At 37.7% G+C, this 27,398-nt stretch overlaps 1 protein-coding gene across 4 annotated transcripts in view; it reads left to right on the top strand.

Annotated features, from left to right (window-relative positions):
• Nucleotides 1–27,398, top strand: part of cabin1 (calcineurin binding protein 1) — a 563,877-nt gene that overhangs the window by 450,713 nt on the left and 85,766 nt on the right. For all 4 annotated transcript variants that reach the window (XM_059983285.1, XM_059983287.1, XM_059983286.1 and 1 more), the window contains one exon: nt 22,905–22,979. In XM_059983285.1, the coding sequence (XP_059839268.1) occupies nt 22,905–22,979 (75 nt within the window). The remainder of the gene's footprint in view (nt 1–22,904; nt 22,980–27,398) is intronic.

A 27,398-nucleotide genomic window follows, 5' to 3' on the forward strand; every position in this document is an offset into this window, starting at 1 on the left:
CTTTACATTACACTTTCACCAGAAGTGTACCTGATTTGATTCTCCACCACTAGATGGATTTTACCAACTTCTGACTGAATGTTGGAACGGCAGCAACATTGTCCTTGCTTCAGACCACAGGCATGGCACCGTATACATTCCCTCACATGAACATTCATTTGGATTGAACTAAACTTATCTTATTTTTAATCATTCCTTCTATCACCACGTTCACTTACTTCTACCTCTACCCTGACCTTCATCATCCTCCTGTGTCACACACACTGATATTGTTTCTGACAGGTTCTCTTTTCCTTTGAAGAGTATATTGGGAACTAGAAATTCTCTGAGTTTAAAGGTTGAGTTTGCAGGAGATGCAGTTGTATACTGGGAACGAGCTTGCAGCCTCATCTGATCTTTGAAGAGGTGTTTATTAGAAGTGATCTTTGAAGGGTACCTTATTGTTGATTCCAACCATAGCAGTCTTATTGATTTCCCAGTTAAATCTGGTCATGTGTGTTTGGGTAAATGCAGCCAGAAATAAGCTATGCACGTACTCAGACACAAGGAATGTGATTTTAATCTGAGCTGTACTTTGAAAAAAGTTTAAACAGCACTTTTACACCCATGGTTCAGTCTCTATCTGAACCCCTCTATTCAAACTTACTCTTAGATTCCTGTTGAGTAGTTTAGATTAAGATTACCTTCCAAAATATTGACACTCACTTCCAAATTCCTTTCTACAGTCTCCCTCCTCTTGTTAGGTTTCAGATTTCAAGTGTCTCTTCCTGTTTACATCTTGTCTGGGCCTACATTTTGTTATTCACCAGCTTTCTCAATGGCTCTTCACACGGCCTTAGACTACCTGGACAATACAAACACCTATGTCAGGATGCTGTTCATCGACTATGGCTCAGCATCATTCCCACTGACCTGATTGAGAAGTTATTGAACCTGGGCCTCTGTGCCTTCCTCAGCAATTGGATCCTCAACTTCCTAACCAAAAGACCGTAATCTGTGTGGATTGGTGATAATACCTCCTTCTCGCTGACAATCAACACTGGTACACCTCAAGGGTGTGTACTTAGCCCACTGCTCTTCCATCTCTATACTCGTGACTATGTGGCTAGGCATAGCTCAAATACCATGTATAAATTTGCTGATAATACAACTATTGCTGGTAGAATCTCAAATGGAGACGAGAGAGCGTACAGGAGAGAGAGTGGTGTTGCAGCAATAACCTGGCTCTCAACATCAGTAAGACGAAAGAGGTGATTGTGATGGAGGAACACATACCAATTCAATACCAATACCAATGACGGATCAGAAGTGGAGAGAGTGAGCTGTTTCAAGTTCCTTACCTGACCTAACCTGGTGCCAACATATTGATGCAGTTATAAAGAAGGCAAGACAGCATCTATACTTTAGAAGTTTGAAGGGATTTGGTACGACAACAAAAACACTCAAAAACTTGAATAGATGTACCATGGACAGCATTCTGACAGGCTACATCATTGTCTGGGATGGGTGCGGGGGTGGGGGGGGTGGAACTACTGCACAGGACCGAAAGAAGCTGCAGAAGGTTGTAAATCTAGTCAGCTCCATCTTGGGTACTAGCCTACTAAGTACCCAGGACATCTTTAGGGAGCGGTGTCTCAGAAAGGCAATGTCCATTATTAAGGACCCCCAGCACCCAGGGCATGCCCTTTTTTCACTGTTACCATCAAGAAGGAGGTACAGAAGCCTGAAGACACACACTCAGCGATTCAGAAACAGCTTCTTCCCCTCTGCCATCCAATTCCTAACTGGACCTTGAACCTGTGAACACTACCTCTCTTTTTTTACTTATTAGTAAAAACATTTGAAGGGTACCTTATTGTTGATTCCAACCATAGCAGTCTTATTGTCTTCCCAGTTAAATCTGGTTATATATGGTTATATCCAGTTATATAAGTTCTGCTTTTTAAAAATCTATTCAATATACATATACTGTAATTGATTTACTACTTATTATTATTATTATATATCGTGTTGGCCTAGTGGGCAAGGCATCAGACTAGTAACCTGAAGGTCACTGGTCTGAGCCTCAGCTGAGGCAGCGTGTTTGTGTCCTTGAGCAAGGCACTTAACCACACATTGCTCTGCGACGTCACCAGTGCCAAGCTGCATGAGTCCTAGTGCCCTTCCCTTGGACGACATCGGTGGCGTGGAGAGGGGAAGGCCTGCAGCTTGGGCAACTGCTGGTCTCCCATACAACCCTGCCCAGGTCTGCTCCCTGGAAACTCCAGGCACAGATCCATGGTCTCTCAAGACCGACGGATGCCTCACACATATTAAATATTGTATTGAACTGCTGCTGCTAAGCTAACGAATGTCACGACTCATGCCAATGATAATAAAGCTGATTCTGATTCACCATCCTGTGAATAAATCATACCTTGTTCTGGGAGCTCTTTGTTTTTCACACCATCTCAGTCAAATGTTCAGTAAAATAACTCTTCAGGCAGGTTCTCTAAGAAAGGTGCCAAGATATACAAGGCAATGGACTAGATGGATCTGGTATAAATGAGTAAAATGATTGGCATCAGCTTGGTGTTGGACTCTGTCTCTTACAATAAACAATGATGAAAATGAATGCGGTAGGTTTATTAGCCAGCACAGGAACAGAACATTGATTTTTTTTTCAAGCTGTTGCTTCTATCGCATTCTCAGTTTGGAAGAACAGTATGTAAAATGTATTTATTTGCTGTTCATTATACCCCAATTTTAGAGTATCATGGGAAACAACGAATTTCATGCCCTATTGTTCCATGCTGTATTGACTCTTCCTTTTGGTAATCTATTTTGAATCAAAATCTGGTGCCAATGATAGGTGAGGAAGGAAAAATTGGTTGTGAGGAATGGATGATTTGTGCAGTCCTGGATGGCTACTGATCTTGAAACTCTGAACCTCCATTCAATTCTCATTCTGAGCTCTGCCTTTGGTCTCCTAATTTGCCCCAACTAAAGATCAATCTCACTTCAAGGAACAACAGCTCTCCGTGTGATTTGCAGCATTACAACCTTCCAGACTGAATTCAGATAAATGGCCATTCTTGTCATGTATCAAACATTTTTACCATCCAGGTTATTTTCTTTTCCATCAGATTTCACTTATCGTCTGTTGTAAAATATGAATATTTGACATGAGTTCAGCTTAATTAGAGATATAGAAAATGTCTGTGAGGACCTTATTGTTGAAAAATTTCTAGTTTTTTCTCCACTCATTTTAAGGGGATTGTACAGTACTTTTAGAAAAACTACTTTTAGGTTTGGACCAGAGTTAATAATGTAATTGTTTTTAGTGGTTTGTAGTATTAAAACTTCTTATGACATTCTCTCAGAATGGTACAAGAGATAATTGGGTTTCCATAGTAGACTTCCACATGGTTATGGAAATCCACCATGAAAACCCATTTATGTTTTTGTGCTTGAAATTACTCTAGTAGAGCTTCCCCTCAGTAGCCAACAACTTTCCAACCTTCCATCAACCACCTACATTTTCTTTCTATTTGTTTTTGAATTACTATTGGAATAGGTACTGATGTCCCAGATTAAAAAAATAAAACTGCACATACTGGACATCTGAAATAAAAGCAAATGATGCTGTAAAAAAATCAGAAGATCAGTCAGTATCTCGAAAGAATTAAACAGGTAATGTTCCTTAGAACTAATGCAGGGTCCTGGACCGAAAGTCTTGGGATCGGGGAGGGGTGAGAACTGGAGCAAAGGAAATATATGTGGTTATCTCCTGCCTCAGAGATGACCTAGATCCACTCCAGTTTGCCTACCACCACAACAGGCCAACACAAATGTGATTTCTCTGGCTCCTTGCTCTGCTTTGGTCTATCTGGATAGCAAGAACTTGTACTCAGTCTGTTGGTCATTGACTGTAGCTCAATATACAACATAATCATCCCATCCAAGCTCATCATCAAGCTTCAGGATCTAGGCCTCTGCACCTCCCCCTGTAAATAGATACTCTCTTCCTCATCAGCAGACATCAATCATTGAGGATTGGGAACAGCATCGCCTCAGTAAACCCCAACACACCACAAGGCTACATGCTTATCCCCCTGCTCCACTCACTATACATGTACGACTAGGTGGGTAAGTACAGCTCCATGCCATCTTCAAATATACTGATGACATTACTGTTGTTGGCTGAATCACTGAACAAATATAAAGCCTGGGTTTAGTGGTGGCACAACAGTCTCTCGCTAAATGACAGTAAAACTAAAAAATTGATTGTTGACTTCAGCAGCAGAATAGAGGGTGTATATCCACCAGTCTAGATTGGGGGATCAGAGTGGGGAGAGTCAGTAGCCTTCAACCCTGGGTGTTAACATATTGGGCAACCTGTCCTGGGTCGAGCACAGATGCAATCATAAGGACAGCCATCCATCATCTTCAGTTTCTTAGGAGGTTAAAAAGGTTCCACTTGTCACAAAAGACACACAGGTTAGGGTTAGTAAGTTATGGACATGTTAGGTTGGAGTTGGAAACATGGCAACGCCCAGCACATTTTGGTGCAAAATGACACATTTCACTCTATGTTTCAATGTTTCGATATACGTATGACAAATAAAGCTAATCTTTAATCTTCCTCTATCTTTAACCTTATTCAAACATATAAGATTGCTGAGATTAGATGTTGAGATGTTTTAATTAGTGGAAGAGTCATGAACAAGGGAACAAGATACAAACGAAGGGGTAGATAATTCAATACCGAGGTGCGTAGAAATTTATTTTCTCAGTGGTAGAGCTCTAGAAAATGTGATTGAGGCTGGATTATTAGATACATTTTATGGTATGTACTTATGTAGCTGAGTTCCCTTGCTCACAACTCTCCCATTAGTGAAAACATAACATCTACTCTTTTTTGATTAAGATCAAGGATAAAGAGATAAAAATAGATTAAAGATTAGCTTCATTTGTCACATGTACATCGATACTTTGTATGATTTCAATACATACTAGATGGGCTGAAGGGCCTGTTTCTATGTTCTAGTGCTCTGTGACTGACTATTACCATTTAAGTTGGGCACAGAGAAATATTTCAAGATTCAAGTACGCAAGTGTAAAGGAAAGCAAAATAATGGTTACTCTGGATCCAACGCAGCATTAAAAAACATAATAAGATAAAGAACACAATAATAATAGATTATTTAGATTATGAGGACACTCAGTCCTCATTTATTGTCATTTAGAAATGCATGCATGTATTAAAAAATGATACAATGTTCCTCCAGAGTGATATCACAAAATAAAAAAAAGGACAAACCAAGACCCACACTGACAAAACCACATAATTATAGCATATAGTTACGGTAGTGCATAACAATACCGTAATTCGATAAACGCAGACCATGGACATGGTTTAAAAGTCTCAAGTCCCGATCGACTCCAATCGTCCCGATATCAGGCAGCAAACAGGAGAACTCTCCCTGCCATAAACTTCCAGGCACTGACAATGCCTCGGAAGCACCCGACGACAGCAGACTCTGAGTCCATCCAAAAACTTCGAGCCTCTGACCAGCCTCTCCAATACAGCCTCCTGAGCGCCTTCGACCTCGTCCCGGCCACCGAAACATGCGAAGCTGAGGTTTCGGAGGCCTTCTCTTCTGGAGATTCCGGACTGCACAGTAGCAGCGGCAGCGAAGCGGGCATTTCAGAAGTTTCTCCAGATGTTCCTCCACGCTCTCACGTCTGCCTCCATCAAATCAGGATTGTGCACGGATCCCTACTTAACAAGTAACAGATATCCATTCTCCGGAGAGGCAGTGCGTGCTGCATCATGCCGCCATTTTCTCCTCCTATAAAAAACTGCAATAAATATAAATACACAAAATAGCTTATAAACATTGATTATATGTCCATAAAGTGATGCTAGGAACAGGAGTGTCTGTACATAAGGTAACTCTGACAGGAAATGATAAAGTGGTGGTGATTGGGGATGCGGAGGGGTGAGCTAGTGAGTGGAGGTTTAAACAGGTTTAAATAAGCCTTACTGCTTGGGGAAAGTAATTGTTTTTTGAGTCTGGTGGTTCTGGCATAGATACTACATAGTGGTAGGGATCAAGGTTTATGGGGAACTAGTGCTGAAGAAGAAACAAGGTGGTGCAGGCTTGCAGGGTGGACTCCTGTTCCACTCCACTCCACTCCTGCAACTCTTATGCTCCTGGATTCCAATATCTCTTTAAATAGACTTATGGCAAAAACACTGGAGGATGTACTGTAAGGAAGAGGACTTGAATATACCTGAAGGTGTATGACTACCCAAATGAAACTGAGCTTGAGTATGTGAACTTTGATCTCAAAATATGGCACGGTGTTAAAGATGACATGCTTGGCTTTGGGTCTTCACTTCTAAAAGTTGATTTGAATGTCAGGTGTATTTGTGAGTCAACAACATTGGTCTAATGGTATAGAATTATCTGTCAGCACTCAGTAGCTACAGAGGCATCCTGGAGTCTCAGCAGCCGTGGGTATAAGTCAGAGTGCCTGCCCTATGCCAGTGCAAAGGAAATTGTCTGTAAGACCACACTCATTCATAAAGAGCTGAGTTAAAATTGCCCTTTTCTGCAAATATGTCAGCCGTGCCATGCACAGGTTTCAAGATGTACATGTAGTTCAACAATAGTCATCACAAGGTAAGGAAGTAAAAAATGTCATGGTGCTTTGCTGTGAGTGGGACTCCAGTGGTGCCAGTAAGTATGTGAACCCTGTATAATTTCTCTATTGCTGCATAAATATGACCTAAGATGTGATCAGATCTTCATGCAAGTCCTAAAACTAGATACAAAGAACCCAATTAAATAAATAACACAAAAAAATTATACTTGTTTGTTTATTTATTGAGAAAAATTATTCAATATTACATTTATTTGTTGAAAAAAGTATGTGTACCTCTAGGATTATCAGTTCATTTAAAGGGGAAATTAGGATCATCTGTTTCAATCAATGGGAAGACAATGAGGTGTGAGTATGGGAGGTCCTGCCCTATTTAAAGAACATAAACCTGGATCTTCACTATCAAAGACTGATCTTCATTACACAGGTTTTCAGAAGTGTGCCATGCCTCAATCAAAGGAGATTACTGAGGACCTCAGGAAAAAAAATGTTGATGCTCACCAGGCTGGACCAGAGTACAAAACCATTTCTAAAGAGTTTGGGCTCCACCATCATCAGGCAGAAGATGTACAAATGGAGGACATTCAACACCTTTGTTACTCTCCCCAGGAGTGGGTGACCAACAATAATCACTTCAAGAGCAAGGTGTGTAGTATTCTATGAGGTTACAAAGAACACCAGGGTAACATCTAAGGAGCTGCATTGGCTAATGTCAGTGTTCATGAATCTACCATTAGGCAAACATTGAACAACAATGGTGTACATGGCAGAATTGCAAGAAGAAAGCTACTTCTCTCCAAGAAGAACATTGCAGCCCATCTAGAGTTTGTTAAATACTACATGGATGAGCCAGAAGGCTATTGGAAGAATGTTTTGTGGACAGATGAGTGCAAAATTTTACCTTTTTGGCTTTTGAGAAGCACTATGTTTGGCAAAAAGCAAACATTATATTCCAGCATAAGAACCTCATCCCATCAGTGAAACGTGGTGGCAGCGTCATGATTTGGGCCTGTTTTGATGCCTCAGGATCAGGATGGCTGGAACTATGGATTCTGTATCGTACCGGCAAATTTGCCAGGAATATCTCAGGGTATCCATTCATGAACTGAAGCTCAAGAGAAAGTGGCTCATGCAGCAAGATAACGACTCTAAACACATAAGTCAGTCTACCAAAGAATAGTTAAAGCAGAAGAAATTTCACGTTTTGGAATGGCTGAGTCGAAGTCCTGACTTTAATCCTAATGTTGTGGAAGGACCCAAAACAAGCAGTTCATGCAAGGAAGCCCACCAACATCCTAGCGTTGAAGCAGTTTTATAAAGAGGGATGGCCTAAAATTCCTTAAGCTGATGTGCAGGGTTGATCAATGGTTACTGGAAACATCAGAATCGGGTTTATTATCACCGGCTTGTGACATGAAATTTGTTAAACGTTTGGTTGAAGTTATTGCTATACAACAGGGTCACACCAGTTACTGAAAACAAGGGTTCACATACTTTTTTCAACAAATACATGTAATAGTGGATCATTTTTCTGAATAAGTAAATGAAAAAGTAAAATGTTTTTGTGTTATTTATTTAATTGGGTTCTCTTTATCTAATTTCAGGACTTGGGTGAAGATCTGATCACATTTTAGGTCATTTTTATGCAAAAATATTTATGCAGAAAGAGTTCACAAACTTTCCAGCACCACTGGACAGTGAAAGCAAAAAGATCTTTATTCATCACAATAAGCAGGCATTTTATTGGAGACATTCCCAGTGGGATCTCCCCAAACTCAAAGTGCATCAAGGTTTTGTATATTAAAAACAAAGGTAACAGCAGGTGATTCAATACAAGTTCAGTAGCTACAATGACTTTATTTACTTCAGTATCTTAAGTCCGATGGTGGTTCAATTGAATTACATACTTATAATAGGAACTCTCAAACACCTCTGATTGTTAGCTGCAACAAACTAATTCACACAGATAATCTAAAAGTTTCTGAGGAAGAGAACCTGGACACCCAACATTACTGTTCTGAGAGCTACCTCTCCAACAAGTAGCCCATTTATTGATAGAGAGCAAATATGCCTATGACCATGTTTATATCCCTTAACTTCCAAAATATTTATCCATTTTGGTGTCTCTCTTTAGACTGCTTCTGATTCTGCTTCCATCTGCCATAGTCATCCAAACTACCTTCAGTCCTTCTCCTAACTGGACATCAGTACTTTGTAATAACAGGATAGGATGTAATTCTACAGATCCACATTCTGTATCTCATTTTGGATTGCTCTATAAGAAGATTCATACCAACCCTCTTTCGGTAGTGCATCTTTTTGAGGTATGACAGGTTTCTGAAGCAAACTCTTTGAATACTCCTCCCCTTTCCTTCGGAGTTTTCTGAATGTGTTGTGGTCTCTTGGTCAGGGGGTTCTAAGATGGAGCCATGTATTGACTTTGATTGTCTCAGTGCCTACAGTGCACCCCAGTAAGGATCATCAATCTTTACTGTCTGCACATTTCAGGGAGCTTTGAAATATATCACTTGTGTTTCTTAACACGTGACCTTTGTGATCGTCAAATGCAAGACCCCCCCATCTTTTATTAAAGATTATCCTGCCATCTGTTTCAAGGACAATGCAAGACAACTGTGTTGCTGTTCTGGAGGAGAGTATCAGATAAAGTATTAAGATGCAAAGTGACCGGTATTGTGGAAAGCCTTGTAAATGAATGAGTAAAAAGGCTAACACAAAGTACACTGCAGATGCTGTGGTCAAATCAACACGTACAAACAAGCTGGATGAACTCAGCAGGTCGGGCAGCATCCGTTGAAACGAGCAGTCAGCGTTTCGGGCCGAGACTCCTTGTCCTGACGAAGGGTCTTGGCCCGAAATGTTGACTGCTTGTTTCAACGGATGCTGCCCTACCTGCTGAGTTCCGCCAGCTTGTTTGTACATGTTGAGTAAAAAGGCTGCCTTCACCAAATGTTCGGTACTTTCTGAGTGACTCATAAGAGTCATATAAATTCATATAACTCACAAAAACAAACTTTTGCTGTTGTTACAGAGTGCCATGCTAATCACTTTTAAACTCTTGGAAAATCCCTTCAAGCTTATGCTGAATTTGACAGTCATTTCTTCCATTCTGGAGCTATTGTGTTACCTCATCAATTTTCAAATCTTTATCTTGAGACCTACTGGGGTACAACGGGGTGAGCTTTATATGTCCAGGCATGCCTCACCAAAGTTAACCTTAATACAGAATTTTAGAAGCCAAAGGTTGTTTCTTTGGGGGCATTTGGAATGTATTTTCTGGCTTAGCTGGCTGTTTCCTCACCAAAAACTTTTTTCTACACCATGGTCAGGAACCAAAATAGCTCCCGGCAATCAGTCTCAATGACAGTCATCTCAACATTAAATGTGTATTAATCTGGTTTCTGGTGACCTTTTAATTCTTCCATTTATCTTCTTCTTCATATTCTGTAATATGTTAGACCAATTCAACCCTTCATTTGGGTGAGCTGTTTCTATGTGCCAGCTGCTTCTTGTACCATCTTCAGATCCCTGCTCCCTTGTCCTGCTTCTGTGATCCACCCATTGTTGCTGCTCTCTCCAGAATCCTGCTGCCATTGCTCTCCATTTCCTTCTGACATGGATCTTTTAGAAGTTGAGACTAAAAAATTAATAAGTAAATGGCAGAGGCTTTGAATTGGCATCAAAGACCCTTAGTATATGTGACAATAATAAACCAATTTACCAGTAGTTGGGAACATGCTGGAATTTATTATTCAGAAAGTGGTAGCGCCATCATGGGCCTATGAAAGGTCGGTTATTTTGACAAATATGTGGGTTATTTTTGAAGTTGTAACTGGTGAATTACACATATGGACAAACCAGCTAATGTAGTGTATTTGGAATTTCAAAGGCCAGCCAGGGAAGTATTATACAAAATTAGGGAACTTGGTACACTTTAAGGCACCAGTGATCAGCAGATTGCAATTCAATTCCCTCTGCCCTGTAAGGAGTTCTCCCTCTGATCGTCTGGGTGTCCTCTGGATGCTTCAGTTCCCTCCCACAATCCAAAAGATGTACACGTTAGTGAGTTGTGGGCATGTTATCTTGGCATGACGATGCCTGCAGACTGCCACTATACATCCTTGGACTGTGGTTTTGACGCAAGTAATGCATTTCACTATGATATGATGGACATGCAATAAATGAAGCTAATCTTTTAAATCTTAAATCTGTAAGTCTCTTTAAACCTTTAACTTACCCCTTTTGTTCCCTTTAAATCTTCCCCCTTTCACCTTAAATCTATATCCTCTAGTTTTAGACTCCACTGCCCTATAAAAAAAAGACTGTGACTATTCGCTATTTCTGTCCCCCTCATTTTATAAACTTCAATAATGTCAACTCTCAATCTTCTCCACTCCAGGGAAAACAGCTCCAGACTATTGACTCTGTTCTTGTAACTCAAGCCTCCACTCCCAGCAATGTCCTTGTGACTCTTTTCAGTGCCCTCTCTAGCTTAATCACATCCTTCAGTACAGCAACCTAGCTTGAAAACTATATCCACTAACCCATGTCAAAGTGCTTCTGTCACTTGTTAGCCCACTCACCCAAATTTGTACCTGATTTGGTTCAGTTTCTTGTAATTGCACTGGGTCTGGTTTGCAATCTTGAGTAAATTTGCCTTTATTTGTAGTTTAGTCTTTATTAATACAGTTAACATAAACAAATATTCTTGATCACACCATGAGATGAATGATTTGTGATTTATCTTCATATTAAAAATACTATTGATAACCTTCCTTTCATTTTCTGCTTTAACCCAATGAACTCTCCAGCTTTGTGTGACTCATTTTCTTTGAAATAAGAGATTCTGCTATTTAAATCAAGTAATTATTTGGACAAATATTATAATGTTCACCTCTCTGTACTGTAGTTTTTATCACAGAAGGTATTTTTGCTTAGTTCACTGGTGCATGGAGAAGCCTGAAGTTGCTGCTGTGACAGCTGGTTCCTGGCATGCCCACTATTCTTTGTTTAAACCACACAGTCTGGCTGGGGATTCCAAGCTTCCTGTCTGGGGACTTTCTTGTATTCAGTTCTAGTGACACCTGTCATTGAAATCTTGTGTAGGAAATACACATACAGTGCATGATAATGCTAAAGTATTGCTTTATTATTTGTAACCTCAAATTAATTTGCTGACCAAAGGCTGTTGTCTTACTGTGGCAGGTTCTCCTTTTGGAGAAAGAAAAATATTGAATTAGCCTAGGATAGATTCCAAGATGTACAGGAAGTAACTAAGAACAGTTTCCAGGATATGCTGTGCAGGACAAGGATAGATTCTGTAGAAAACTGGAAGCAGCCAAGGATCAATTCTGGGCAATTCTGGAGCTGACTAAGGATGGATTTCTTTTTTTTTATTTTATTTTTATTTGGATAAGGTATTCACAAATATTACACAAACTTTTTTTACATATGAAACCTTTTCCATTTTTTATATATGTATAAATCTATATATAAATATATATATATATATATATATATATATATATATATTCACAAGTACACACTGAGATGATATTAAAAGAAAAATAATTAGGCACTTGAATAGATATATATGTGCAATTGTGATTCCACACTAAACTAAACTAAATAATAATAGTCATTAAAATAGTAATAATAGTGGTTGAATAATAATTTCCGTGCATCCCTTCTGGTCCATTTCTTTCTAGTCCAAAATAATCTGTGTAACCCTATGTAACTTCCTTCGTAAATGTTTGTATCTTAACACGTTAATGTTTGCTCCTACCCATAAACATACTTATCCAATTCCTGTGTACTTACTTACTTCATTTTATCATTTTTCCCAAATCTTTTTCTTTACTTGTGTTGATTCCACATTTTCCAGAAATAAAACAGTGAACATTCAAACCAAGGGAGCTTACGTTAACACTATTACTATGTTGATGAGGAAAGCAGTATGAACCTAAGGAAGGTCATTTAAAGTCTGCTTGCATTCAATCAACTTATTCCAAATTTGATAAAACTTTTCTTTTTGAATTCTCAGGGAGTAAGTCATCTTTTCCATTTTGAATATTTCCAAAATAATTTCATGACAATCTTCTAAAATAGGTGATATTGGATTTAGCCACTTTCTGGTGATTGATTTCTGACTTGCCGCTAAACGGGCCTGCAGCAACTTTATATCTATCTTCTGTCCCAAAAACAATACAAGCCCCAAACAGAGAGTCACAAGGCCCAGAGGTATCTGTATCTTAAATACCTTAACTAAAACTAAGGATGGATTTCAAGGTCTAGAGGTAACCAAGAATAACAAGCAAAACTAGAAATGATCATGGATTAATTCCAGGATCTCCATGGATTTAATGACAACTGAGTATTTGTGGAAATGATCAGGGATAAATGACTGGAAATGTCTTCCAGGATATTGTAGAAGTAGTATATCCAAGATATAGTGTAAGTGGTGGAGCACGGACTCCAATATACACTGCAGCCATGTGGATATATTCTGGGTGTTTTGAATCTATGTAGGTTGGTAGGTTAATCAGCCACTGTAAAACTGTCCCTGGTGTGATTGGAGAGAGATAACCTGGGGAGAGATAATGAGAATATCGAGGGAGTAAAATGATGACCACTGTGTGGTTGGTGAGTTGAAAGGCCTCTGACTGAACTGGATGACAATGCTATTTTGAGTATTGTCTCTTTAAGCAGTGCAATTTAAGGGGAAATTGTGAAAAACTGGTTATTCTTTTTAGTGAGTGAGCGCTATAAAATGTGTCACTGAGGTTGAATGCCTTGCAGGAGACTAATTTTGAGTATTGCACAATTGTTGACATCATTGGAGGGGTTTTCAGGAGAAAGTAGGTGCTTGGACAAATGAAAGTCCTGTCAAAAGACTGGGTAAGGTTTCATGCTGAGTGCTAAGAAACTCAGATGTGGGACAAGCCAGACATCCAGTACAGTAACAGCATTCGCTTTCTTTCAGAATTGTCTCAAAGAATTCCTGGGCCTGTGGGTGCAACTTGATCATCTGTACATCTGTAGCTGATTTTCTTGGGATGTGGTGGACCACAGAAAGCCTGCAAACATATAAGATGATGACAAGCATTGATCGTGTGGATAGTCAGAGGCTTTTTCCCAGGGTTGAAATGGTTAGCACGAGAGGGCACAGTTTTAAGGTGCTTAGAAGCAGGTACAGAGGGGATATCAGGGGTAAGTTTTTTACGTAGAGAGTAGTAAGTGCATGGAATGGGCTGCTGGCAACGGTGGTGGAGGCAGATATGATAGGGTCTTTTAAGAGGTTCCTGGATAGGTACATGGAGCTTAGAAAAATAGAGGATATGGGTAACTCTAGGTAATTTCTAAGGTAATGACATGTTCAGCACAGCTTTGTGGGCTGAATGGCCTGTATTGTGCTGTACATTTTGTATGTTTCTGTATCAGGATAAAGAGGACATCAATTTGGGTTTCCAAAGGACAACTATAAGTTAGTATCCAGAAATTCCCTTACAGAAATATCAGAACAGTACTAGAAATGGTAGATGTGGCTACAGATGACTTAATAAAGACATATCATGACATGGGGTAGTTTATACTACAGATGACTTAATAAAGACATGATATAGTTATGTAGATGGAGGAATATGATGGATTGGCAACAACATCTCCTCCACAACACCATCAGCATAGGTACACCACAAGGCTGAGTGCTGAGCCCTATGCTCTATGGCTTTGCTTGCTGATAACACCACTGTTGTTGGCCACATTAAAGGTGGTGATGAATCAACATTTAGGAAAGCGATTGAAAATCTGTATGAATGATGCAACAATTACAACCTCTCACTCAACTTCAGCAAAACCAAAGAGCTGATTATTGACGATAGGAGGAAGGAACTAGAGGTCCATGAGCTAATCCTCATTCTAGGATCAGAGGTGGAGAGAGTCAGAAACTTTAAAATCCTTGACGTGATCATTTCAGAGGATGTGCCTTGGGACCAGCACTTAAGTGCCATCACAAAGAAGCACAATCATCAGTTACTGATGTACAGATATCAAGTTGCACCCACAGCCTCTGCTTTCTTAGAAGTTTGTGCAAATTTAGCATGTCATCTAAAGTTTTTGATAAACTTCGATAGAAGCACAGTAGAGAGTCTCCTGATTGGTTACATCATGGCCACGTATGGAGACTCCAACACCCAAGAAAGGAAAGATAACTATCATTGGAAGATCCCTTTGCATGCTTCCGGTTACAGAAAAAAATTAGTATATACTATGGCGACAATGGTTAAACTAGTTAGTAAAGGATACCTGCATGATGCACCTAGCCCTAATCTAATCCCACCTGTTCCTGCCACCTTTGCTGTCATGTTTTGGAGATTTCTTTCTAATCATATTCCACACCTGCCCTGCCCCAATGATGACTGCCTTAAACTTAGAAATTTCGAAATGATAACCAGCTGAGGAGATTGGAGAAGGAAGGGCATTTCATGGCAGAGTAGGCATTTTCTCACAGTCATTACAAAGTGATCTGCAGCCAATGTGGGAAGGACATTTCAATTTGCTTCCCATGTAACTGCAAGTGACAGAGACTTATGTTATGCACAACCATTTGCTTGCAGTTTTTTGGAGTATTTACATTGATTTTGAGATGTCACTATGGTTTTGGTATGTCTATTCTTTAAATAACTCATTTCTAATTCAGTTTGACTTTCTTGTTAAATAGACTAATTCCTTTGTCATTACTCAACCTCTGACATTTGAGAGTGTTGTCAATATATACCGTGTACAGATACAAGTCATCATTTCCCAACTATGATTCCAGCTACATTATTATCACCTCCACATATCTCTTCATCAACACATACAAAGGAACAAGCCATAGATCATCATGTAATCCTTAAAAGTAATTGACATTATTAGTTAGCATTGTGCATGTTGTCCATTATTATTGAAGACAGTGGCCAAATGTTTGAAATGCCTATGAGAGGAAAGCATAAACGCTGGTGGCAGCAGGACATGTGGGATTGTGACATGCTTTACTTGCCTTGCTCAGGTGAGGACGATTGGCTAAGTATTACTGTATGTGCCCTCTGCTCCTAATCAATATTTGGTGTTCTGTCTTTAAGCAGATTAATATCATGTTTGGGATCATTATACCTATGGGGAATGATCGGGGACTGATTGGATTTGAAAGGATTCGAAAGTCCTCAGGCTCGGCTCACTTTGGGTTGGGGTTGAGTTTTCATTCATACATGAGAAAACCTCGAACGCTAGGTTCAGTTCCATTCCAGTGATGTTCTCAGTGTTGTACTTTTTTTTTTTTGAAAACTTTTTTTATTGCATTTTTAAGTAGTTACAAAATGAAGTATGAAAAAAAATGTATATAACCCTTCCCCCCCTCCCCTTAACCCCTCCCCCCTAACTGCCCTATAGAAAAAAAAAGAGAAAGAGAAAAAAAAAAGAAAGAAAGAAAGATTGTCTGTTTGTTGGAAGATCTCCACATGCTCCATGGAATTCGTAAAAACTTTAATATGTATATTTATTTCTTTCCCCAAATGACCAATTGTTTCATCTTCAGAGCATCTATAGATTTAATCCTGTCTTTTGTAAATAAGGGCTCCAAATTTTCAGAAATGTTTCATATTTATCTCTTAAATTATAAGTATTTTTTTCTAATGGAATACAACCATAGATTTCTTTCTTCCAAGAGTCTATACTTAAATATGTATCTGATTTCCAAGTAACTGCAATAGCTTTTTTGGCTACTGCCAGAGCAATTTTTATAAATTCTTTCTGGTATTTATTTAGTTTGAGTTTTGGTTTTATCCCTTCAATATCACCTAATAAGAGTAATATTGGATTATGAGGAAATTGTGTTCCTGTAATTTGTTCCAGTAAAAGTCTTAAATTTGTCCAAAAAGGTTGAATTTTAGAACAAGACCATGTAGAATGTAAAAAAGTACCAGTTTCCTGGTTACATCGAAAACACTGATCCGATAAATTTGGATTTAATTTATTTATTTTTTGTGGTGTAATATATAATTGATGTAGAAAATTATACTGCACTAATCTTAACCGAACATTTATTGTATTTGTCATACTATCAAGTCATAGTCTTGACCAATTTGTTTCTTCAATTTTAATATTCAAATCACTTTCCCATTTTTGTCTTGACTTATGGATTCCTTGTTTAATTGCCTGTTTTTGAATCAAATTATACATACAAGATATACATTTTTTAATATTTCCTTTTTGAATTAAAATTTCTATTTCATTAGGTTTCGGCAATAACATTGTTTGACCTAATTTTTCTCTTAAATAAGCCCTTAATTGAAAGTAACAAAATAAAGTGTTATTTGATACTTTATATTTATTCTTTAATTGATCAAATGACATTAATATACCTCCTTCAAAACAATTCCCTATATATCTAATCCCTTTTTGAATCCAATTATATAAAAGTTGATTGTCCATTGTGAAAGGAATAAGTCTATTTTGAATTAAAGATCTCTTTGCTAATAAAGATTTTTTTGTCTCATCATCAACATTTATCTTATTCCATAAATCAATCAAATGTTTTAATATAGGAGATTCTTTCTTTTCCCGTATCCATTTAGATTCCCATTTATATATAAAATCTTCTGGTTCGTTTTCTCCTATTTTATCTAGTTCTATTCTAACCCATGCCGGTTTATCTTTCTCGAAAAAAGATGCAATAAATCTAAGTTGATTTGCTTTATAATAATTCTTAAAATTTGGAAGTTGTAATCCTCCTAGATCAAATTGCCATGTCAATTTTTCCAACGATATTCTTGACATCTTACCTTTCCAGAGAAATTTCCTCACATATTTGTTTAACTCTTGAAAAAACTTCTGGGGTAATTGTATTGGTAATGATTGAAATAAATATTGTAGTCTAGGGAATATATTCATTTTTATAGTATTTACTCTACCTACTAATGTTATTGGTAATGCCATCCATTTATCAAGATCTTCCTGAATTTTTTTCAAAAGTGGTAAATAATTTAATTTGTATAAGTTTTTTATGTCATTATCAACTCTTATACCTAAATATTTTATACCATTTGCTGGCCATCTAAATTGAGTTATTAGTCGACATTGATTATAATCTCCTTTAGTAAGAGGTAAAATTTCACTTTTATCCCAATTTATTTTATAACCCGATATTTTCCCATATTCTTCTAATCTATAAGATAATTTGCGTAGTGAATGTAATGGATCTGTTAAATAAAGTAGAACATCATCAGCAAATAAGTTAATCTTGTATTCTTCCTGATTAACTCTGAAACCCTTAATATCTGGGTCCATTCTAATTAATTCAGCTAGTGGTTCTATTGCCAACACAAACAAAGCAGGTGATAATGGGCAACCTTGCCTAGTTGATCTTGTTAACTGAAATGATGTTGAAATTTGACCATTTGTCACTACTTTAGCTTTAGGATTAGTATTTAAGGTTTTAATCCATTTTATAAATGATGTTCCTAATCCATATTTTTCCAATACCTTAAATAAAAAATCCCATTCCAATCTATCAAATGCTTTTTCTGCATCTAAAGCAACTGCCACACTCATTTCTGCCCTCTTTTGCGCTAAATGGATTATACTAAATAACCGGGTTACATTATCTGCCGATTGTCTATTTTTGATAAATCCTGTTTGATCCATATGCACTAATTTTGGTAAGCATTTAGATAATCTATTAGATAAGATTTTTGCTATTATTTTATAATCGGTGTTTAATAAAGAAATAGGTCTATATGATGCTGGTTTTAAAAGGTCTCTATCTTTTTTTGGCAATACTATTAAAATAGCTGTTGAAAAAGGTTTTGGAAGTTTATGCGTTCTTTCCGCTTGATATATTAACTCCATAAAAGGAGGAATTAATAAATCTTTAAACTTTTTATAAAATTCAGGTGGAAAACCATCTTCTCCTGGAGATTTATTACTTTGAAGTGATCCCAAAGCTTCTTCAACTTCCTTCAATGTAAAAGGCGTATCTAATCCCTTTTGTTCTTCTGTATTTAATTTTGGAAGAGTTATTTGTGATAAAAATTCTTCTATCTTAACATCATCATTCTTTGATTCTGATTTATACAACTCAGAATAAAAATTCTTAAAAGCCTCATTAATTTCTAGAGGCTTATAAGTAATTTCATTCACTTTTGTTCGAATTGCATTTATTGTTTTGGAAATCTGATCTGTTTTTAACTGCCATGCAAGAACTTTATGTGATCTTTCACCTAGTTCATAATATCTCTGTTTAGTTCTCATAATTGCTTTTTCTGTTCGATATGTCTGGAGTGTATTATATTTTAATTTCTTATTAATAAGTTGTCTTTGTTTTTCTTCTGTCATATTTCTTTGAGATTCTTTTTCTAATTTTATAATCTCTTTTTCCAATTGATCTATTTCTATCATATATTCCTTCTTAATTTTAGAAGTATCTTATTATCTGGCCTCTCAAATATGCTTTCATTGCTTCCCACAATATAAATTTATCATCAACTGAATGTAAATTTGTATCTAAAAAGAACTGAATCTGCTTTTTCATAAAATCACAACAATCTTGATGTTTTAGTAGAATTGAATTAAATCTCCATCTATAAATTGATTCCTCTTTATCTATCATTATCATTGTCATTATTAAAAGAGAGTGATCAGACAATATTCTTGCTTTATATTCCACATTTTTCACTCTATCTTGAGTATTTGTTGATAATAGGAAAAAATCTATCCTTGAGTATGTTTTATGTCTATTTGAATAGAATGAATAATCCCTTTCTTTTGGATTGATTCTTCTCCATATATCAATCAAATTTAAATCTTTCATCAATGATAGAGTTAATTTTGCTACTTTTGATTTTGTAATAGCCTTTGTTGATCTATCTAAAACTGGATCTAAACAAAAATTAAAATCTCCACCTATTAATATTTTATCATGTGCGTTAGCCAAATTCAAAAAGACCTCCTGTATAAATTTTACATCATTTTCATTTGGTGCATAAATATTCATAAGAGTCCATAGTTCTGAAAAAATTTGACAATGTATAATTAAATATCTTCCTGCCGAATCAGTTAATACATTTTGTATTTTAATTGGTAAATTTTTATTAACCAAAATTGCAACTCCTCTTGCCTTTGAGTTAAATGAAGCTGCAATAACATTTCCAACCCAGTCTCTTTTTAATTTCTGATGTTCTATATCTGTTAAATGAGTTTCTTGTAAGAAAGCTATATCTATTTTCATTTTTTTAATATATTTTAAAATTCTTTTTCTTTTTATTGGTCCATTAAGCCCATTAACATTAAAACTTAAAAAATTCAATAGATTAGTCATTATTTTTAATTATGTTATTCCAATCTATAATAATACCTAATCTTTCAACTTCCATTGTATCCTGGGAAATCTTTTTAGAAGTCTCCATGTTGCTATGTGTGTCCCCACCAATCATCCAGACAAAAGAATAGAAGAAAAATAGAAAATAAAGAAAAAAACAAAATACCCCCCTACTAATGTTGTGAAAGAAAAAAAACACAACATTACCCCCCTCTATTGTACGGGTCATGGCAGTCGCCATGATTACACACGTGAATCCCGTAGAAACCGATTCAAAGCTCCCCAGCCCCCCCGCAACATAAAAGGTATATATATAAAAAAAACATACTATTCTCAGTTATTATTTCTAAAATTTTACTTTTCTCCCTTATATCATCCTTAAATGTCCATCAGTTCCATTCGCTATCTCTGTCTTCATCTTTAACCATTACATTTAGAAGTCTCTACGTTTAATTAGCGAAGAGATGGGAGTTTTTGTGCGAACACCTCCGCTTCTCGATAATCAGGAAAAGATCTTTTTCCCTCCTCCAAAAAAATTATCAGTGTTGCTGGGTGACGCATTAAAAACTTATAACCTTTTTTCCATAAAACATTTTTAGCTGGATTGAATCCTTTCTTTCTCTTCAAAAGGTTATATCTTATATCAGGATAAAAAAGAACTGGTTTCTCTGCTATCATCAATGGACCTTTTCTTCTTTTAGCACCTTGGGCAGCCGCCCTCAAAATCTTTTCTTTATCCTGGTATCTTAAACATCTTATCAAAATTGATCGCGGATTTTGATCATCTTGAGATCTTGGTCTTAAGGCTCTGTGCACCCTTTCAATCTCAATTGAAGTTTCTTCTCCCATTTCCAATTTTTCAGGAATCCATTTTTGAAAAAAATTTATTGGGTCTTCTCTTTCGGTACCTTCTTTAAGTCCAACAATTTTAATATTGTTGCGTCTACTAAAATTTTCAAGCTTATCAATTTTTCCCACGAGTTGTTTTCTTTCTGATGTCCAGGCATCATTATCATCTTCCATCCTCTTCATTCTTCCCTCCATTTCTTCCACTTTGACTTCCAAATCTGTAATTTTCTTTTCCATTTTTTTCTGTTTCTTTGTCATTTTATCAAACATAGCCTCCATATTTGTTATTTTTTCTTTAATTACTTTTTGGTTACTTTTAATTACTTTTAATGCATTTAATTTTTCTAATTTATGCATTATTTGCCTCAAGGTCTTTTTTGTATTTTCAGAGGAACTTTCATCTCCATCTTCGTCTGATTTTTCCAGAGAGTCCGACTCACTTTCACTGTCGGTTTCAGTCGTTGCTGGGTTTTGTAGTTCTAGTTGATCTCTTTTGCGCATGCTCGTTCCTTTACGCTTGCGCAGTTCTCGTTGATCCTTTCCTTTAGAAATGGCCGATGCTGCCGCGGTCTCTTGTTCTGTTTCACCGGTGGTGTGTTGTACCTGAGTCCGCGGTTCTTCGGTAGAAGTAGGCCTTGATTCTGTTCCAACTTGAGCGGTCTTCGCGGAAGTAGTTTTCTTCATCCTCTGTTTATGAGGCATAGCTTAAAACAATCCAGAGTAGTTTATGAGTAACCTTAAAAAAGTATTGATTGACTTTTCTTCACTTAAACATTAATTTATTAACTTTTTTACGGGAGGGCTGAGTTCCAGCGTCTCGATCCTACGTCATCACGTGACGTTCCCCCCTCAGTGTTGTACTGATTGGCATCCCACCTCAGATACTGTACTGAGCATTCTGAGGCTCTCTCTCTGCTTTCTTCATTGGACAATCTATGGTCATAGGAGGAAGAGCTAGAGAATTCACACTTGGCTAATTGCAATATCATTAAAGAAAACAGTGTACCTAAGTTACATAAATTATTGCAATGCTGTTTGTAAGGGGCTGCTATGTAGCTGCAGTATTGCACCACTTTATCCAGACAATGAACAGAGATGATAATAAATTGGGTTTTCTTTTTGAGCACCTCCAGGTTATCTGACTGAAACATTTAGTATTTGATGAGTCAATTAAAAATTTGCCCCATCCAAATTATTCCATCGGCTTCATCTGGAAAGAGGATTTTTTATTAGAGTATTACACAAATCCACTGTGCTGTTCCAGTGCAAGAAGTGGTTGAGGAACATAATGAGGAAGCAGAAACAGTTTGTTGGGTCTCATCATTTCTAGATGAAAAACATTTGTGTTCTTGTTGGGAACTTAACCGAAATTACAGGAGCACAGTACAGAATTGGGCCATTTGGTCCATTGGCTCAATGTATGACCTATTCACATAATCTCACTCTGTCCCAAAGTGTTGCAGATTATTTTCTTGCAGCTACTTATACAATTCTGTTATTGAGCACTACTGTTTGCTTCCATGATTATACCTGTCAGCCAATCACTTGCTGTATGAAATTCTAAAAATCCTCAAGTCTCTCTGTTCTTTTACCAAGCACTTCACTCGGTGTCTTGTTCCTGATTGCTCCGCAAACAATTTCTCTTTATCTAAGTCTATTTGTCTGTGTTATAATTTTAAAAGCCTGTATCAGATCTCCTTATATGTACCTAAGAGAGCAAAACTTGTTTCTCCGGTTTTTCTGCAAACAAAAAGTCCCTCATATCTGTAATCATCTTTTAAAATCTTTTCTGCACCTTCTGTAAAGTCTTCGTAGCTTCCCTAAAGTCTGGGCACAACGTTTCAGTTGTAACTGCACCAGTGGTAATAGTGACTTCACTGTAATGGCATTCACAATGCCCCCCTCACCCCTTTACCCCCATACTGTTAGTACCACGGAGCTCCAATCCATGGGCAATAATTTGATGCTTGAGAATTCTTTTACGATGTTGTGGTTTCTCATGTTTATTTTATCACTTTTTTTTCTTTGCCAGGTTGATGAAGATGTGGCTTTAGAACAAGCCATGAAGTTCTGCCAACTGCAAATGGCCACATCAACACAGAAGCAGGTAACTAATACAAGTTGTGAGTCCACTGGGGTGATGGGAATTGAGTGTTCATGCAAATGATGTGTGTTGATGTTTGTGTCTTGAAATTGTTCTTCTAGTTCATACCCAGATTCTGTAGAGAGAAAATTTCTGGTATAAAATATTGTTCATTATTTAGACTACACAGCTTGTGGCTGATGGCTGTGAAGTGAATATGCTAGTCAGAAATATCTGAAACTTAGGGTAACTACACTGATCAAAGGTAAGTGTGAGACATATGATATATTAATTTCAGAGCAGGATTTTGATTGTTCCTATTGTTAGAAGTTACCAAAGGCGACAGAATGAGATACAGTTTATTGAGGGCTCTGGCAGTGTGATGTGACAGCTTCAGCAATAGTCAAGCAGCCTTGATGACACTGTGAACATGCTGTGCCCCATGTCATAGACTGGAAAGCTTTTTCGCATTTATCCTCTTATACACTTGCTTGTTTTCATTGATTTGTGCTCCCATGTTGGCCTGCACACACTCACTCACATGCTTGTTCTCTATGTCCCTCTCATTATAGGAGAATATTGTTCACTTGCACACTTAGTTGTGTGCTCTTATCAGCACACTGTTATACACATTGCCATGTACCCACCTACACGCAGTCACTCTTTCAGTAATTTTTATGCCATTCTCACACATGCTTTGACTCCTGGTCATTTGCCTTCATTCATACAATATATAAGTATGATGTTGCGGCATCATGTGCAATCTGAAAGGAACCTCATATAAATGCTGCCCACCATTCAGATCTCTGCTCTCATGCTTTCTATGTAAGCTAGGGGTCTATCTGGGCAGTTACTGGGAAATGGAAAAGGAAAAGAAAAGTGCAAAGTAACAAAGTTGTTATCTGTTTTGAGCAGCTGCACATATAGTGGTATGGTGAGTCTGAAGATGTAAGAGTAGTCACAGGACTTTAACCTACAAATCTGTAGGCTGGGCTACAACACAAGGCTTCATGAGTGGAGTATATCAATCATTAAATTAACTTAATGTGAAACTTATAAAGATGGCATTTCACATCCAAGCCTCCTACATTTAGAAATTTTGTAGCCTCCTAAAGAATTTAAGGTAGGGGTGTTTACGGAAGTTCAAGGGGGATATTAGAGGAGGGTTCTTTACTCAGAGAGTGGTTGGTGCGTGGAATGCACATCCTGAGTCAGTGGTGGAGGCAGATACACTAGTGAAACTTAAGAGACTACTAGACAGGTATATGGAGGAATTTAAGGTGGGGGGTTATATGGGAGGCAGGGTTTATGTGTCAGCACAAAATTATGGGCCAAAGGGCCTGTAGTGCTGTATTGTTCTGTGTTCTATTGGGAACCTTGATATTAATGACAACATCTTTCAGAACTGATGGAAATATTCTTCAGGACAACCAGGTTCCTTAAAATTTATGATAAGTGAGTCTATTCAAAATGAAATAGTGTGAGCATATAAGAAAGCAATTGAACTAAAGGAGATAATAGCAGAAAATTGAAGTTACTGATCATAGTGGTTGAATTTACTAACTAACCTATTAGCAAATGAATAGGTCAGAGAATTAAAAATGGATTGAAGGAATGGACAAACAGGTTTGAGAACAAATGTACAAAACCCACATATACAAGAGGCCAAACATCAAGGCAAGTAGCTATAGACCCAGAGCACTGAAAGATTAAGTAGAGGAGGAAGTGGACAAACCAAATGACACAGTGTGAGGGCCAAAACTTCACAGTCTGATTGAATAACCATTGTGGTCATGGTGGTACCTGATGCAGATAAAACTGTTCATATTTGCAGTAACATTCGAGGAAGCATTCACAAGATTTTGTGTGCAGAAGAATAAATATAGCTGTGCAGAAAGAAATGGTTTTGGGAGACTACCTGCAGAAGGGCGAGGCCATTGCGAGAAGATAGACAATTGCCTTTCTTCCTCAAGCATGGTCCAATATTCTGCTGGATTACTTCCAGACCTCACAATGGGACTGTCACCATGAGATGATAAGATATAGGAGCAAAATTACACCTTTTGGCCCATTGAGACTGCTCTGCCATTTGATCATGGCTGATCTAATTTTCCTCTCAGCCCCAATCTCTTGCCTTCTCCCCGTATCTCTTAATGCCCTGACCAATCAAGAATCTATCAACCTCTGCCTTAAATATACATAATGGCTTGGTCTCTACAGCTGCCTGTGGCAACGAATTCCACAGATTTACCATTCTTGGACTAAAGAAATTCCTCCTCCTCTCTGTTCTCAAAGAACGCCCCTATATTCTGAGACCGTGTCCTGTGATCTTAATCTCTCCCACTATAGGAAACATCCTGTCCACATCCACTCTATCAAAGCCTTTCACCATCCAATGAGAGCACCCCTCATTATTCTGAATTCCTGTGAATACAGGACCGGAGCAATCAAATGCTCTTCACATCATTTTCGTGAACCTCCTTCGAACACTCTCCAGCTTTAGAATTGCTGTAAAGTCAAAGTCGACACAAATGAAGCTGAGCACTGTAGAAAAAGCTAGTCTCTTGGCCTGGTTCTGATTCTGACCCATGACCCTATCTACACAAATGAAGCTGAGCACTGTAGAAAAAGCTAGTCTCTTGGCCTGGTTCTGATTCTGACCCATGACCCTATCTTGGACTTCCTAGGGAGAATGTATCAGAAGGTGGTCCGTAACTTCAATCACTTCAGTCATTTCAGTTTGTGAAATGAAATGGCATCAAAAATTGCTTCACATTTTCATCGAGCCTCAGATAGAAGAGCTGAGAGATCAGTACATATAGCAAAAGGCACTTATAAAACAAGACACACAGGTCTGGTTGGTGCCTTTGACTCACAGAATTTATTCCAAGCTGCAGGTCAATTCTGCACTCAATAGCCGGATGCACTTCAACAGAAATGGTGTGCCTCAGCACAACTTAAGTCTAACTTGGCCAACTCTGGAAGAGAAGGGAGAATGATCTGGAACAAAGCAAGCATTATGCAGTATGTCTATGGGGAAAAGTAGTGTAGTTTCTGTGATAAGTGTAAGAGAACTGTTTGACAGTATGTTGGTGTCATTAAGAGGATGTGGCGGCGTGGCAGCGCAGTAGTTAGTGCATTGTTTTACAGCGTCAGTGTAAATGGTTTTCATGTTCTCCTCGTGACGTGTGCATTTCCACCAGGTGCTCCAGTTTCCAAAGACACACGAATAGTGATTTGTGAGGAAGCTAGGTTAGTGCTGGAAAAATGGCGACACTTGTGGGCTGCCCAACATGATCCTCGCTAATTTGATTTGATATAAATGACACATTTTATGTAAAAGACATATGTTTTGATGTACATATGACAAGTAAAACTAATCTTTAAGAGCATCTAATAAAATAGGCATAGCTTGTAGAGCTCTCAGTGTTTCCCATGTGTTATACTGCACACTCTGCATGTTTTCACTTTATAAACTAGGAAACCACAGGGCACAAACATTACAACTTGCATACTCACATGTTGCAATTTAAAGCTTGCTCATTTTTGCATACATGTTTATGTTAGTACTACGGAAAAGAAGTCCTTTGTTGTTTGTTATCAGTAAATTTGAAAAGAGTCGTAATTCTTTGCTTCCCCAGTCTGAAGCGTAAATTGTCAAAACCAGGTTCTGCATAGTAATGACAACCCTTGAATGGAATAAAATTGTGCTGCTGCATTTGTAAACAAATAAATAGATTTATTGAAATTACTGCAAGCATTTGAAAATGCTTCTGATTTCCCCAGTAGTACTTGGAAACCAGTATCAATTTGAAGGAAAGGAGAACTTGATCTGCAATCTGAAATGGCAGATGCAAATAGGCACCAGCCAGGAAGGTCTGTGTGAAAACTGACGTGTCAACAGTAACAACTTCCTGCGATCTTATCAGCAGAACGTGGTTTAACCTCCCTGATCAGTGCAATCCCACCTCTGAAGATGTAGGTTACCTGTGTCACTGGTACAGCTTGAAGAAACTCTTTCTTAAAAAATGTTTAAATTTCATTAATATCATTTTACTGACCATGAATTATTTAGAGTCCTTCGATAGAGTGCATCAGACTGACAAAGGTGACACTTCTGCACTAGAGCTGTTGAGATCACTTCATTATAGTCTTCTCACCTCAAAAAAAAAGAAAAAGATCTGTGGTTTTCACAGCCTGTGCTTATAAATTACCCAGATGTGCTCCTTCACAATGAGTTGTGAACTCTCAAACAGCATTCACCAAAGTTGCTCATATGTATGTGTTGGAGCTCTAAACCTTTAACACCAGTATGAGGCCAAGTCACAGGCCAGTATTCCAGTGAAGTGAATATCAAAGTATCTTTTTCAAATGTGCAGTTTTCATTTTATTTGTTAGTAAGTGATTGTGCCACTGTCACAAGAGGAGATGCTCAGAGAAGGG

Source organism: Hypanus sabinus, chromosome 10, assembly GCF_030144855.1.
Source record: "Hypanus sabinus isolate sHypSab1 chromosome 10, sHypSab1.hap1, whole genome shotgun sequence".
Taxonomy (NCBI): Eukaryota; Metazoa; Chordata; class Chondrichthyes; order Myliobatiformes; family Dasyatidae; genus Hypanus; species Hypanus sabinus.